At 37.7% G+C, this 13,857-nt stretch overlaps 1 protein-coding gene across 1 annotated transcript in view; it reads left to right on the plus strand.

The window, feature by feature from the left end:
• The window catches only part of LOC126199666 (small conductance calcium-activated potassium channel protein), a 211,854-nt gene that overhangs the window by 85,410 nt on the left and 112,587 nt on the right, over window positions 1–13,857 (plus strand). Inside the window, exon 4 of the mRNA XM_049936594.1 lies at window positions 12,954–13,089. Coding sequence (XP_049792551.1) covers window positions 12,954–13,089 — 136 coding nt within the window. The remainder of the gene's footprint in view (window positions 1–12,953; window positions 13,090–13,857) is intronic.

Below are 13,857 nucleotides of genomic sequence, written 5' to 3' on the forward strand. Positions count from 1 at the left end.
CAGTTTTTATCCAGAATTTCCTGTCACTTCATACTTTCTATATTCAAGTTGGTGCCTCCGATAGTTCCACCATATCCAGGAGAATGGGGTCCCACAAGGCTCTGTATTGAGTGTATCTCTATTTTTAGTGGCCATTAAAGGTCTAGCAGCAGCTGTAGGGCCATCTGTTTCACCCTCTCTGTGTTCAGACGACTTCTCCATTTCGTACTGCTCCACCAGTACTGATGTTGCTGAGCAGCACCTACAGGAAGCCATCCATAAAACGCCGTCATGGGCTCTAGTCTACGGCTTCCAGTTTTCAGCCATAAAGTCATGTGTTATGCACTTCTGTCAGCATCATACCATTCATCCAGAACAGAACTTTACCTTACTGATGATCTTCTCACTGTAGTGGAGACATATCGATTTTTAGGACTGGATTTCAATGCCTGATTGACTTGGCTTCCTCACCTTCATCAGCTCAAGCGGAAGTGCTGGCAGCACCTCAATGCCCTCCGCTGCCTGAGCAACTCCAACAGGGATACAGATCGCTCTACACTGCTGGAGCTCTACAGAGTGCTGTTCAATCCTGCCTTGACTATGCTTCAGCGGCACCCTCAGCATTGCGTTTACTCGACCCTGTGCACCACAGTGGTGTTCGACTAGCGACGGGAGCTTTTGGGACAGGTCTGGTGACCAACGTCCTGGCAGAGTCTGAAGTCCCTCCATTGCAGGTCAGGCGTGCGCAACTGTTCACCAGTTACGTCACACACGTTCGTAGTTCTCCTGCGTATCCGAATTACTGTCTCCTTTTCCCACCCACGGCAGTTCATCTCTCACATCAGCAGCCCAGGTCAGGGCTTACAATTGCAGTTCATGTCTGACCCCTTCTATGTGAACTGGAGTCCTTGCCTTTACCACCTATACTTGAGGTCCATTTGCATGCACCTCCATGTGTACACCTAGGCCACGGCTTTGCTTGGACATTCCACGTCGCCCAAAGGACTCAGTACAACCTGCAGCTCTCCGCTGTCACTTCCTCTCGATTCTTGACATGTACCGAGGCCATGAAGTGGTTTACACTGATGGCTGATGGTCACATTGGCTTTGCATGTGTCCATGGAGAACATATTGAACAGCATTCCTTGCCCGATGGCTGCAGTGTTTTCACTGCAGAGCTGGTGGCTATATCTCGTGCTCTTGAGCATATTCATTCATGCCCTGGGGAATCGTTTCTTCTGTGTACTGACTCCTTGAGCAGCCTACTAGCTACCGACCAATGCTACCCTCGTCATACTTTGGTAGCAACCATCCAGGAGTCCATCTATGCCCTGGACCGGTCCCGTCGTTCAGTGTTGTTTGTGTGGACCCCAGGATACGTCAATCCCAGGCAACAAACGTGCTGACAGGCTGGCCAAACAGGCTCCACTGAAACCGCTTATAGAGATCGGCATTCCTATAACTGACCTGCACTCGTTTTTATGCCAACGTGTTTTTCGGGTTTATGAGGCAGAATGGCATAGTCTCAGTACGCACAACAAACTGCATGCCATTAAGGAGACTACGAGTGTGTGGCAGCCCTCCATGCGGGCCTCTCACAGGGACTCTGTGGTTCTCTGCTGGCTCCTCATTGGCCATGCTTGGGTGATCCATGGCTACCTCCTGCACTGTGAAGGCCTGCCTCAGTGTGGAGGCAGCTCCCAGTTGACAGTGGCCCATATTCTGGTGCACTGTCCCACTTTGACTGCCCTGCAATGAAATCTTCAGTTACTGGACACGTTGCCACTAATTTTACTTGACAATGCCTCATTGACTGATTTAGTTTTACATTTTATTCCTAAGGGTGGGTGTTATCAATTGATCTAAGTTTTAGCACATATCGTTTGTCCCTCTGTATCCTCCGCCCTAGTGCTTTTAGGGTGGAGGTTTTAATGTGTTGCAGATTGGCTGGCTTCTCCTTTTTATTCTCATGGTCAGCCAACCATGGTAATCTGTTTTGTCATTTTAATCTCTTCTACCTGTTTCTCACATTTCTGTGGTTTTCTTCCCCACTTTTGTCCATTTAAGTGTGTGTTGCCCTTCCGTCATTCTTGTGGTTTATCCTTTCTCTCCATTTTGTGTTGTCAGTCTCGCTTGTTTTATTCTCACCCTTGTGGCATTGTTTTATTCAGAACAAGGGACCGATGACCTAGCAGTTTGGTCCCTTCCCCCCCTCTTTTAAACAAACCAACCAACCAACCAACCAACCAACTAACCAAAACTAGCCAAACAACCAACCTTCCCTAATCCAATGGGACTGAAGACCTTGCTGTTTGATCCCCTCCCTAAAACCAACCAACCAAGACAGTGAAAATCAATACCTCAAACACAAGCATTTACACGCACTTACAAGTATTATTTCATGAGGATAGGTCAGGTGATTGACCATGTCGTTGATGAAGGAACCATCCTGGCATGTTTCTGAAATTATGTAAGAAAACCAAAGAAAACCTAAATCTGGTTGCCTGGGCAGAGCAAACTTCATTTTCCCGAACAGGAGGTCAGTGTCTTAACAAATGTGCTGTCTCCTTTGGTTGGTCCATCTTGTAAAATGTTTTTTGATTTGCACACATTTTGAACCACATAATTTATAATATAAAATGTAGTTTTGTGGTGCATCATTGTACACACTAAAGACACCTGCTCATGACTCTTGGACCATGAACATGTAAGGCGACTTCCAGGATGGTTTCTTAAACAAGGCCAAGGCTGATTTTCTTTCCCATCCATGTTCTTGATAATCTCAGAGTTACTGGACTGTTAACCACCTTCCCTTTCTTGTTAAAACAAGCATCTTGCCAGGCGATGAAGGTGCAAGGGGTAGTGACCAGTCCCTGTGTCCTCCTTTGTCTTGCGGCATCAGGCTGATATGGTATGGAGGGATATGTTGTCAGCACTGTGAAGGTGTTGCTACTCAGTCAAGCAGGTTTCAGTTGGCATCATGAGGTTGAGTGCATCTCCTACCAATCCTCTCACCAAGGAAAAATCCTTGTCAGTGCTGGGAACCGAACCTGCCGCATGGCAGCCATCTCTGCTTACCACTTACTAGTGTCATTAAATCAGTACATATTTAAAGGAAGTTCCTACAGATCATTTGCTGCATATAGAGGGGAAAAACATACCAAGAATGTACAAAGGGTAATGTCTAATTTCACATTTTCATTTGTCTAGAATTTTCCCTATTCTAACAGACTAGGAATACAGCCTCAGGGAAACACAGTGACCATTTTGTTAACTATTATTATTGTATATTTTAGCCTCATATCACTCAGCATTACATTGAAATTGTTACTTTTAAAGTTTCACTTTTGATGTGGTAATTGTGTGGAAGAACATTAGATTCTTTCATTCTGTGATTTAGTTTGCAATCTGGGAGCCTACCTTTCCATCATTCATCTGCAGAACATTGTAGACCAAAGTCTGACTCTAACCTGATTAGTAAAGTAGAGCAATAAAGTGATTTTATTAGGCATTCTTATGCAGCATACAGAACTTTTGAAGTGCTCATCATGTTATCAAATATTCAGTACACATGGGCATTGTCACTCCTTCATTATCGTTTGTATTTCATTTATTCATTTTATATCAACAAATTCATAAAGGAGACTATTTTCCATGAAAAAGTATACTAATGAGACATTTTAATCCAGATTAAAAGTATATTTTGCAGCCAGATATAATTTTAATTTGTCATCATTCATGACACACTCTTATGCTTGTCAGAACAATGGCAAAAATGTTATTTATCCGCCTTGAGCAGCAGAACTGGACAAAACAAATAAAAAATTATCTTTATAATGTACGATTATAAAAGGTGCTACAAAATAGATGTTTTATCCTTAACATAACTTTCTTTAATAAGCTTTACCATAATTCAGGCAGAATAAAAAATTACTTTGTTCCAAACACTAGTATGTCGTATCAAATAAATAAACTAAAAATGAGTTTAAGATGTAATAGCAGTTGGACAGCTTCTAATATATCAATTTTGATTATCTTTATTAGAACTAGGGAAAGGAGAAATAGCTGGAGATATTCAAAAGCCCGTAGAAACATTGTCACTCTAAATGTCAATTAAGGGGACATGGAAACTGGAGAGAGCATTATGTGCATCTCTCGATCTGTAACCAGGAATTACTTATCCTTTGGCGTATTATCTCCAGCCTTAAATCCATCGATAGTTGTTTCACCTTGTGATAACCTTACCTAAGTTTTTGTCATTGGTGAGCAGATTTTTTTCTCCCATCAGAATATACTTTTAAGTAGAAAGTTATCTTGTGTGTGTGCCTGTACATAGGCCTAATGCTTTGTGTTGTTCATTATAGTATTCAACATTAATAGCACTAAACAAACAACCTCCCTAACTTACAGTGTTTTAATTACATAAGTAGTATACAGTTGACTTTTGTGGTCTGTGCAACTGCATGTCTGTCCTAAAAGAAAAACACCAGTATGTAAAAATAACAGCACTGACATAAAGGTATCTTTATTAGTAACTTTTTGTTATTTCTCTTGATAGCACAGAATACTAATGTTACATAAATTTCCTTTGTAAATCTTCTTAAGATGCTATAGGAATCTGTAATCCTTAGGTCCCCACTGTAAATCTTCATGAGCACCATAGTGTTCATTAAGCAAACTCCATAATTCACTTGATGCATTTATTGAACAAAAATTGTATTTAAAATGGGTCAAATTAAAAATCATAGAGATTACTTGTTCTTAATGACACATAATGTAAACTAATCAGAAATTTAATAGGTGTACAAATTAGCTGTCAGTATTGCTTCATCACAGTTTCTGCATTGAGCAAGTGTAGTTTACCAAGGGATATTTTTCAGACACTTAAAATGTAGCTAGTTAAATATAGATTTTGCATGGCATGGTACTTTAATCATTTCTTGCCACTTTATGAAACATATCCTATATGGAAAAGCATCTGAGTCTCAAAATATTGTGTTGTTTCTTTCCTTGCAGCATGATATTAAAATTTAGATGTTGTTCATTGTGAAATAAATATGTATGACAATATGTCAATAATGGCAAGCTATGCAAGAACTGAGTAGGGAATTTAGAATATATGATAGATAATATTTTCATAACAGTTTGCCAGAACAGTGAATCAATAATATTCTGCTTTAGTAATGCATCATTTGCCTTCGGTCAAAATGTTTATGACTAAATTGCTTTTATTTGCAGATATATTATCTCACTTTAGTTGACTGCACATTACATGTGTGCTCATTATTCTTGCTGCAATGCCACTGGTTCATTTTACAGGACCTAGTGATTATTTTTATTTGCATGTAAAGTTAAATATATATACATATCATCTTCTCAGGTCACAATTAACATTCCCTATACCACTTCAAAAGCAAAGAAAAAAAAACATTGACCACTTCAAAAATACTCTGAATTCTCCGTCAGTAAACAGTTCTTTTATATGTAATCTTTCTCACATAAGTGTTAAATCAACAATGTAATATACAGGAGAGTTGAGGAGTTTGGTAGATGGGAGTGAAGTGTGTCAAATGAAAGCTGCAAGGTAAATAAAATGACACGCCTGGATATTTCATTCAGAGAGGCCATGGCCCAAAAACTGTAAGGATTCTTGTTTGATGCCTACACTAAGTTAACCTATGTTCAGTTTATTAAAATATTCAAGGAAAAAAGAAGGAAAAATTTTAATATCATATCTCATCTCATAATTACTAAAATTCTCTGGGCTATTGTGATGCAGTGTTGTGGGGTCTGTTAGATAACCCAACACTTTGTCCCCATCTGCAGAGGACATCTTGTTGGGTTTGGGGGAGGGGAGGTTGGTCATAGCTTCAGTGTCAGTCCAGGTCATACAGTGGCTCACAACTGACAGACATTAAACTACTCTGTCACATACTGTGGTGTGGAGTTTAGAATGTGGACACAGTTATTGACATCAGTGTTCTTGTTGTCTTATTATTAAAGGCTTATGCATTTCTTTAGAACCAGCAGCCAGATACTTTTATGCTTAATGCCTTCTCCCTTCTGATTAAAGTTTCCATTGTACTTAATAATCTCTTCTGTTTACAAAAAACTGCACAAGTCTTCTTCAATGGCAACAAAAGGATGATGGCATCAACAGTTGTCAATGGCCAAATTGTGTATTTAAGCTGCAGTATGCAATAGAGCAGTTTAACATTGACAGTAGCAAGCTGCTGAGTGATCCAGACCATCACTAATGATTTTTTAAATATACCAGTCATAATAAGCTGAAAATTTTATTAGTTTTAACCTACGAGAATTCCTGTGATCATTTACTTAACTATTAGCTCTTTAGTTGTGGCAACACAAACTTTACATTTTCTTCCTTTGGACAGTGTGTATATAATTCATATCCAGTTTCCATTTCATGAAATAAAAATTAATTAAACTGGGTCCATCTTTTTAAATAATCATGCACAGTAATCTGTAAAACTGTACTGCAGTGGATTGTAGACTGCAGCTGACATACTCATAAACAAAGTTTGGCATGATTGCTTACCTTTAGGAACAAGGGATCATTCATCTAACAGAACTGCCTCTAAGGAACTCACCTTTGACAGGGTGTGAAACCTCAATCTTTCTTCTTCTTCTTCATCTGATAATATAAGATGGGTTGTAATGAATAAAAGATTTTTTTCTTTTGTTGAGTAAGAAAATCACTCAGAATTCTAAGTTAAGTTATACATAACATGACAACTGATGACTGAAACCTACAACAACATATGGAAATAAGCTGGACATATCAGAGATAGCAATCAACATGTCAGAGAAGGGTATCAATCTAGGTGAAAAAGAGGCAGACATAATATGGAATAACTAATGTAGCTTCAGACTAAATAGGTGATGTGAGGCACTCTGTAACATAATGTGCTTGTATGCTCCACTATGTGGGCAATTTTTATACTTCCTACCAGCATCCTCCTGAGAACTTTATATGTTGGAATGTGCTTTGCAGCATTTGTTTCATTTTTGCCACTGGCATAGCTCAAATGTATACCAATCACCTGAAATCAGAGCCTACATACATTTTATCTTTCTACCCTTTACTCTTCCTGCATTTATTTCGTTGTCTTTCAACTCCTTCAGTAATTTTTTCTTTTAAATTTCTTGTGAAGCTTCTCTTCTTTGTCTTTTCATTCCTGTGGGCTGCAGCTTCTATATCTTTCTTTTTTTGCAGAATTTGCTTCCTTTGTTTTTCATACTTTCTTGATATCCATTTTTGTCTGAGATGTGCTTCTGATTTTGGTCTGCTTTTCCCTTATCTCTGTCTGATCAGTTGCCTGTTCTGACATTTGTAACTTCTCAGGGCTTCAAGTATCTTCTGCTAATAACTCTTTGTTGTTGTTTTAGTGCTTCGTCTGTCCTGCTTAGTTCATTCCTATTCCAGTTTTTGTTCATGTCCTTCTTTACATTTGATATGTTGTGAGTATTGTAACAAGTTCTAGAGGTACCATTTAAGTTAATAAGATGTTAAACATAATGCTTTTGCAACATACATTTGGCCTTAAAGTTAATAGACAATGAAAATTTACACTGCAGTATTTTCAGACATAAAAATTAAACACTAAATATTGTGAGAAATTAGATGAGATAAAATTATTCTAACAAGTTCCAAATATGTGCTGGATTTGGACTCAGACGTCGATTCTTGCTTCTCATGAACCATGTGAGCTACCCTATCACGTCATATGCACCAACTCATAGCTTGCCAATGGCTTTTCTTCATTCGTTCCACTTTCCCCTGAGTGTCTCCTACGGTATTCTGGAAGATTTACCTCTAGGAAAATGGACCGGGTGGAGAGTTCGACTAATCTATAACCTCATAAAACTCAGATGAAATTCTTGTACTCACTGAACAGTGTAGACATTGTTTATTGCACATGCACAGATAAAATTGTATACCAGATTAGGAATTGATATGGAAGAGCTGTCTTTCACTGACGGTTCTCTTGCTACTTGAGCCATCTGGGCATACCATGAGGATAAACCCAAAATTTCAACTTACCACTAGTTGCACTCAATCTCAGCCACAACCTTGAGTCAAATTCTTCATGTACCAGTATGTCCTACAGAAGAGAGAGACTAGTCAGTTTGGCAGAAATGGAAAGAGTCATAGAGGTGATTTGTCTGTGAGTTGCTCAATGTGGCATGTTTGGCTGGGCTCTTTGTGGAAAACAGATATCAGTATCCAGCATTTGAGACTCAGTTCAACATATAGTTTTAAGTATCCCCAGTTTCCCCCAGTAAGAAGTTGAAACCTACTAGTTACATAGTGAAGTGGCGTAAAACCAACTACTCAGCTAAATGTTAAATTAATTAAACAGTCAGAACACGGAAAAATACACATTGGTTATAACAAAACAGATAGTTTTGACTGCATGCCTATACTCATCTCTGGAAAAAAAATTAAAGTCCCATACCTTACTTTGAAATTCATAGTCTTAAATTGCTATCTGTGGCAAGTTTCTAGACAATGTGACATTTTCAGTGCCCTCTATGCACGTTTAAATTATAGCCTCAACAAGGTATCATAATGATGATGATTCATGAATATCTCCACTCAGAAACCTTGGAGCAAAGATGCTAATATGGATGGAAATAAGTGTAATCTAACATACCACACAACCCTGGTTACTATCATTGACGTATGCAATTCTTCAAATAATTGAGATTCCAAGTAGGAAACAGCATGTGAAAAGGGGCCAGTGGCTAATACATAGATTTTGGGCAACATCTTATGGAGAGCTAATAGATATGGTCACTGAGCTCAGCTCACACAGACACCGCTGTCTCCTGACCCATTCTGTGCCATCTTTTCCATTACTGGACACGTTAAACTTTAAGATTTATCCCTACCTAACATAACAAACTGTAAACTAACACAATGTTCTATTCAAGTATGAATGAAATGAGAATGACATTGTATAATACACATAGTGTATTTATTAGTCATTGATTCCCTTTATCTATAATAGTGCTGTATTCTACAGATATTTTTGGATGAGTCAGTGCATGAAATTACATGCATAATTTACAGAAGTTTTTTATTTATTTATTTATTATTCAATTTCTTAAACAGTTTTATGAAAATTAAGTTTATAGATACAGTAGATGTGAAATTTTAAAGGTGAAAGATAATATCTGCTTCTCCTACAGAATAACTGCTACAATGCTTTCTTCTTTTGTTGCATTAGTTTTGTCCTCTTGGCTGACGAAAATTGCTCTTCTTACTAGGGTGCCATTAAATATCAATAGAATGATGTACCAGTTATCTGTTTCAACTTTTTAGTTGTATCTTTAATATCTAGACTACTCTGAGAAAATCCAAGTCTTCCATGGCACTTTAGTTTGTTCTATAGTCCTTAAATGACTAAAGAAATATTTTCCCTTCTTGTCTTATGTTTTAATTCTTTCAGTCTGAGAGTTCACTTTAAAGCACCTTATGCTGTCCACCAGCCTCTTTTTCAGTACATATAATCAATCACATAGGACACTGTCACCATGCTGCTGCACTCATAGGTTCTTTCCTTAAAGGATTTCTGGCATAGGTGTTGCTAGCTATTGAAACAACTGGAGCATCACTTACTCTAATAGACAACTTCTGAAGAACAGTTAAATCTCTAAGTTCCAGAATTTTCAGATTGTTCCACTGGGAGAAATGAGGGGGTAGAAAGCAGAAAATGAAGCTCAAGGTGTGAAATTTCAGAAAAAAATCATTACAAACTCTGTATCTGGAGAGTAATTCATCAAAATGCAAATCAGTACTTGACACATATTGTTGCAGAGCTGAATGCATAATTGTAATATAGACAGTGAAAATTCTTTGTAATTAGTGAGATGTGGTTTTTAATTCATTGTTGGGGTACTGCAGGACTCTATTGAGATGACTTGACAATTTGCATATACCAGTGATTCATTATAAAAAGTAAGGAATAAAATACAGAGCTTAACGAGAACAGCAGCAGCTCAGTTCCTTGTGAAGTCTTGGAAGTGGAATGTCTTCTAAAGAAGAGCTTACTGTTTGTATGCTGCCATTATAATCTACTATTATTAGCCAAAAGCCTCCAATTTCAGGGGCTAAATACTCAACTATACTAGTACTCACAGTTATCGCCAGGCTATGCCATACTTTCAAAACTGACATGCAAGAAAATTCACTTGAGAAGAGGGCCAGTTTAAGGCACAAGCAACACAAGCTGCCACTTGGGGCACCAAGCTGACAGGGACACAAGTGGTGCTGCAGCTGTAAGATTTCTGTACAGGATGTATCACAGTCAGTAGTAGCTGTCTTAGATGCCCAGCTGAGAGAGGGGGTACAAGGGGCATCCAAGTGCAAGACTTGCATGCAGCATGTTTCACAGACATGATTCATAATGAAAATTGACAGTAATGAGAGTGTATGAGAGGAGAAAAGTGTGTATTATGGAGGGGGGGCGGGGTACCAAATGATAAGTTACTTGTGTTGAAAAATATTCTAAAACTGGACCTGCTTGAGAAAACTGTAAAATCACTCAGAGATAGAATGACTGCCCGATATTTACCTTCAGAGGTGAAATTCCACTACTGATAAACTAACAGACTAGAGACCAAGAAACAAATAAGAAATCAGTTTTTTACAATGAGCATGTTATATTGGCATTGTTCATTATTAATGAAAGTAAGATGAAGGACAAGGTTGCACTGCTTCAAAAATACTAGAACACTAGAAGTTCATGTGGGAATTGCAAGGCAGAGATTCATGGCTGCTTTAAAATTTTTATAATGTAAGATCTACATGACAAGCAGTCATACCAGACTTAGAATTCCAAGGCTAATTTAAAAACATTTGTGGGCTATTTCCTCTTGATCTATATCAGTTAAAAAATAAAAATAGCCATGTTGAATGACACAGTATCAACAGAATGTATGACTACAGGAGTATACAGCAGCTAAGTTACTTAACCAAGTTGCTTACAATCAAACAGATTCACTTTCTTTTAGTGGAGAATTATCAGCTAATACTCTATTTTGAGAACTCAGATGCTTGTAAATAATAGTTTTTCTTCACTCTCTCATTTAAACGCTAACACTGTGGACCTTGGAACAAACATGGACAGCATGGTTTCTGTGTTTCTGCCTCCCACATTTAGGTTCCACGATGAAGAGCATGCCAACTTGCTAAACTCCATGTGGCTGATCGCGATTACTTTCCTGTGCGTAGGTTATGGGGACATAGTCCCTAACACTTACTGCGGTCGCGGTATCACACTCACGTGTGGGATGATGGTAAGTGCCTCTCCCTTAAACCTTTTGCATTTGAAAATCTCTGTCTTTGACAGGAAACTATTGCTAGTGAATAAATGAGAGATGATACTGTCCTGCTTCAGTTAGGAAAAGTAAGCTCACATTTAGAAAAAAATGCAGTTATAATATTGTAATAATCAATGGAGGAGTTGAAGTAATGTAAGCCTAAAAAGTTAAAGAAAGGAAGACAGATATATCTGTTTTTCTTTTTTTTTTTTTTTTTGTTAACTCTTTTATTTAATTTCATCATAGATAATAGCTGGTCCCTTGGGGAAAACTACTGTTTTAAAAGGCTGTGGCAGGCTCCTTTAACTGAGATAATACCATCATTGGTAATGCAGTTGCTTCATTGTCAATCCATAAAGTTTATTCCAGGGACATCAAACCTAATATGTTGTTTTCCTGTGCTGCCCTCAGACGGAAACATGAAACAGTTGCTATTACTGCTGCAAACCTTCACATCTGTCTGTAGTTTTAATAGTTTGTAGAATAAACTGTTTTACTGAGCATTCACCAATGAACCAAAAAGCTGGCTGTTCTCTGTGTTGACTCAGAAAAAAATCCGGATCTCAGAAAGCCATCCTGATCTTATAATTAAGTCTTACATGGTAACACACTTAATTATTTTAAAATGTTTTTTTTTCACTAGTACATAATGCAATGAATCTAATGTCTCCAGAAATATTAAATTCTCCATTTGTAGAATAATGAACTTGCAAGGAAATAACAGGGCCTTCATTTATCTGTCTACAAATTATGGGTTAGGAGTTGTTTAAAGTTTAACACTATTGCAGTATTCATTATTGAGATTCTAGTATGCTGAATTCTGACACATTTTGAAGTCTTTATAATAATAGTGTCTGTTTTTAAAATACTCCTTTGACTTAGTTTGGAACATGCCTTACAACACAGTGTTTTGGCAGATTTTCTGAGATAAAAATATATAATCCACAAATTGTAACATACCTCTGCTTAAAAAAATTCTAGCACTCTGCATGACAAACAATGCATAAGAAAAGTCTTTTCTTCTTTTTTTCCATAGAACCTTGATGTTTGTATTATAGACATAGCTCTTATTGTAAACAACTGAAGGTAATGTATAGTATTTATTGAAGACAACATATTATAAAGCTTATGTAGAATGCAGAAACACCAAGCAGCCTGTAGTGGAAGAGGTGTTTGTTTTCATCACACTGAACAGAATCTGTTATTATTTAGAGAACATATCTTTCCTATCTCTCCATTATGAGGCACAATTGAAATCTTATGTTAGTCTTTGTATTACCATATTACCATTCATATAGCTAGATGAATTATTATTGGAGGTAACCAACACTGTTCATATAGTGTGTTATCACTGTTTTCATATTTCATTAGAGTAATCTGTTGGTTCATATACTGTCAGCGTACTTTTAACTGAAAGAAGTAATAGTTTGTAATGATGATGCAGTTCACTGAAAAAATTAAAAGCTTCATTTTCAAACAGAATAAGGGAACACATTTGCTTCCCTGTAAAGTAAATGAACAATAAAATGGAGCACCGAGGTATCAGCAAGTGAGATGAGGCAAGTGGTGGCAAACCGTAAGTAGATAGCAGCACAGAGTGCGGTGCGTTTGTGTTGCCGGCACAGGTTCCATGATGAGGAGCACGCCAACCTCCTAAATGCCATGTGGCTCATCGCCATCACGTTCCTGAGCGTTGGCTTCGGAGATATCGTGCCTAACACATACTGCGGGAGGGGCATCGCTGTAACTACAGGCATCATGGTAAGTCAACAAAAGGTCCTCTAGGCATCATCCTCAAAAGTGTACCATAATAGTCATATGCATACCAGCCACTAGCTCCTGTAGTCTGAGGCACACAGTCAGCTAATGAGATCATTCATTTGCTGTTAGACAGATGTTACAAACAAGACATCTTGTATATGATATGTGTAAAACATACTAACTGTAAATATTAGTGCATAACAGTACACATGTACAAATAATTTTTCCTAGATAACACTGTACTATGACAATGTATGCTTTGAGTTTGATACTAAAGTACTTCCAAGGGTCAAACATTTGCTTGTCATCACGTTCAGCATTTCTATAATTAAATTGTAGGAGTCTGCTGATTCTCATTGACATTAGAAGTTTCCAGTCAAATGCATCTTGCTGCTTATTAGAAATTTATGGCTGCTGTATAGTTAACACCATAGGAAGACATCAAAGTGCAAAAATCATTCAATGTTTCTCCAGATTACATAAAAATTAAGATTCAGAACACTAATAAAACTGGACCTCTGAACACCCAAGATTTTTGGTGTTTATGCAGGCAACAGTTATAAATTTCATTATGTACAGAAAGTCAGCACCCTCTGTTATAAATGCAAAAATACTGCGACTGTCAGCTGGAACTTAAATGCTTGTGGACAGAAAATTATAATGAACCCAGTGAAGAGATCGTAAAAATGTAAAAGTGACAGCCACTAGCTTGCTCACAAACTAAAGTAAGAGCTTAATATTTCTGCAATAGACATATTCTTTAGTTGA

The sequence above is a fragment of the Schistocerca nitens genome, chromosome 8, assembly GCF_023898315.1.
Source record: "Schistocerca nitens isolate TAMUIC-IGC-003100 chromosome 8, iqSchNite1.1, whole genome shotgun sequence".
Classification (NCBI taxonomy): domain Eukaryota; kingdom Metazoa; phylum Arthropoda; class Insecta; order Orthoptera; family Acrididae; genus Schistocerca; species Schistocerca nitens.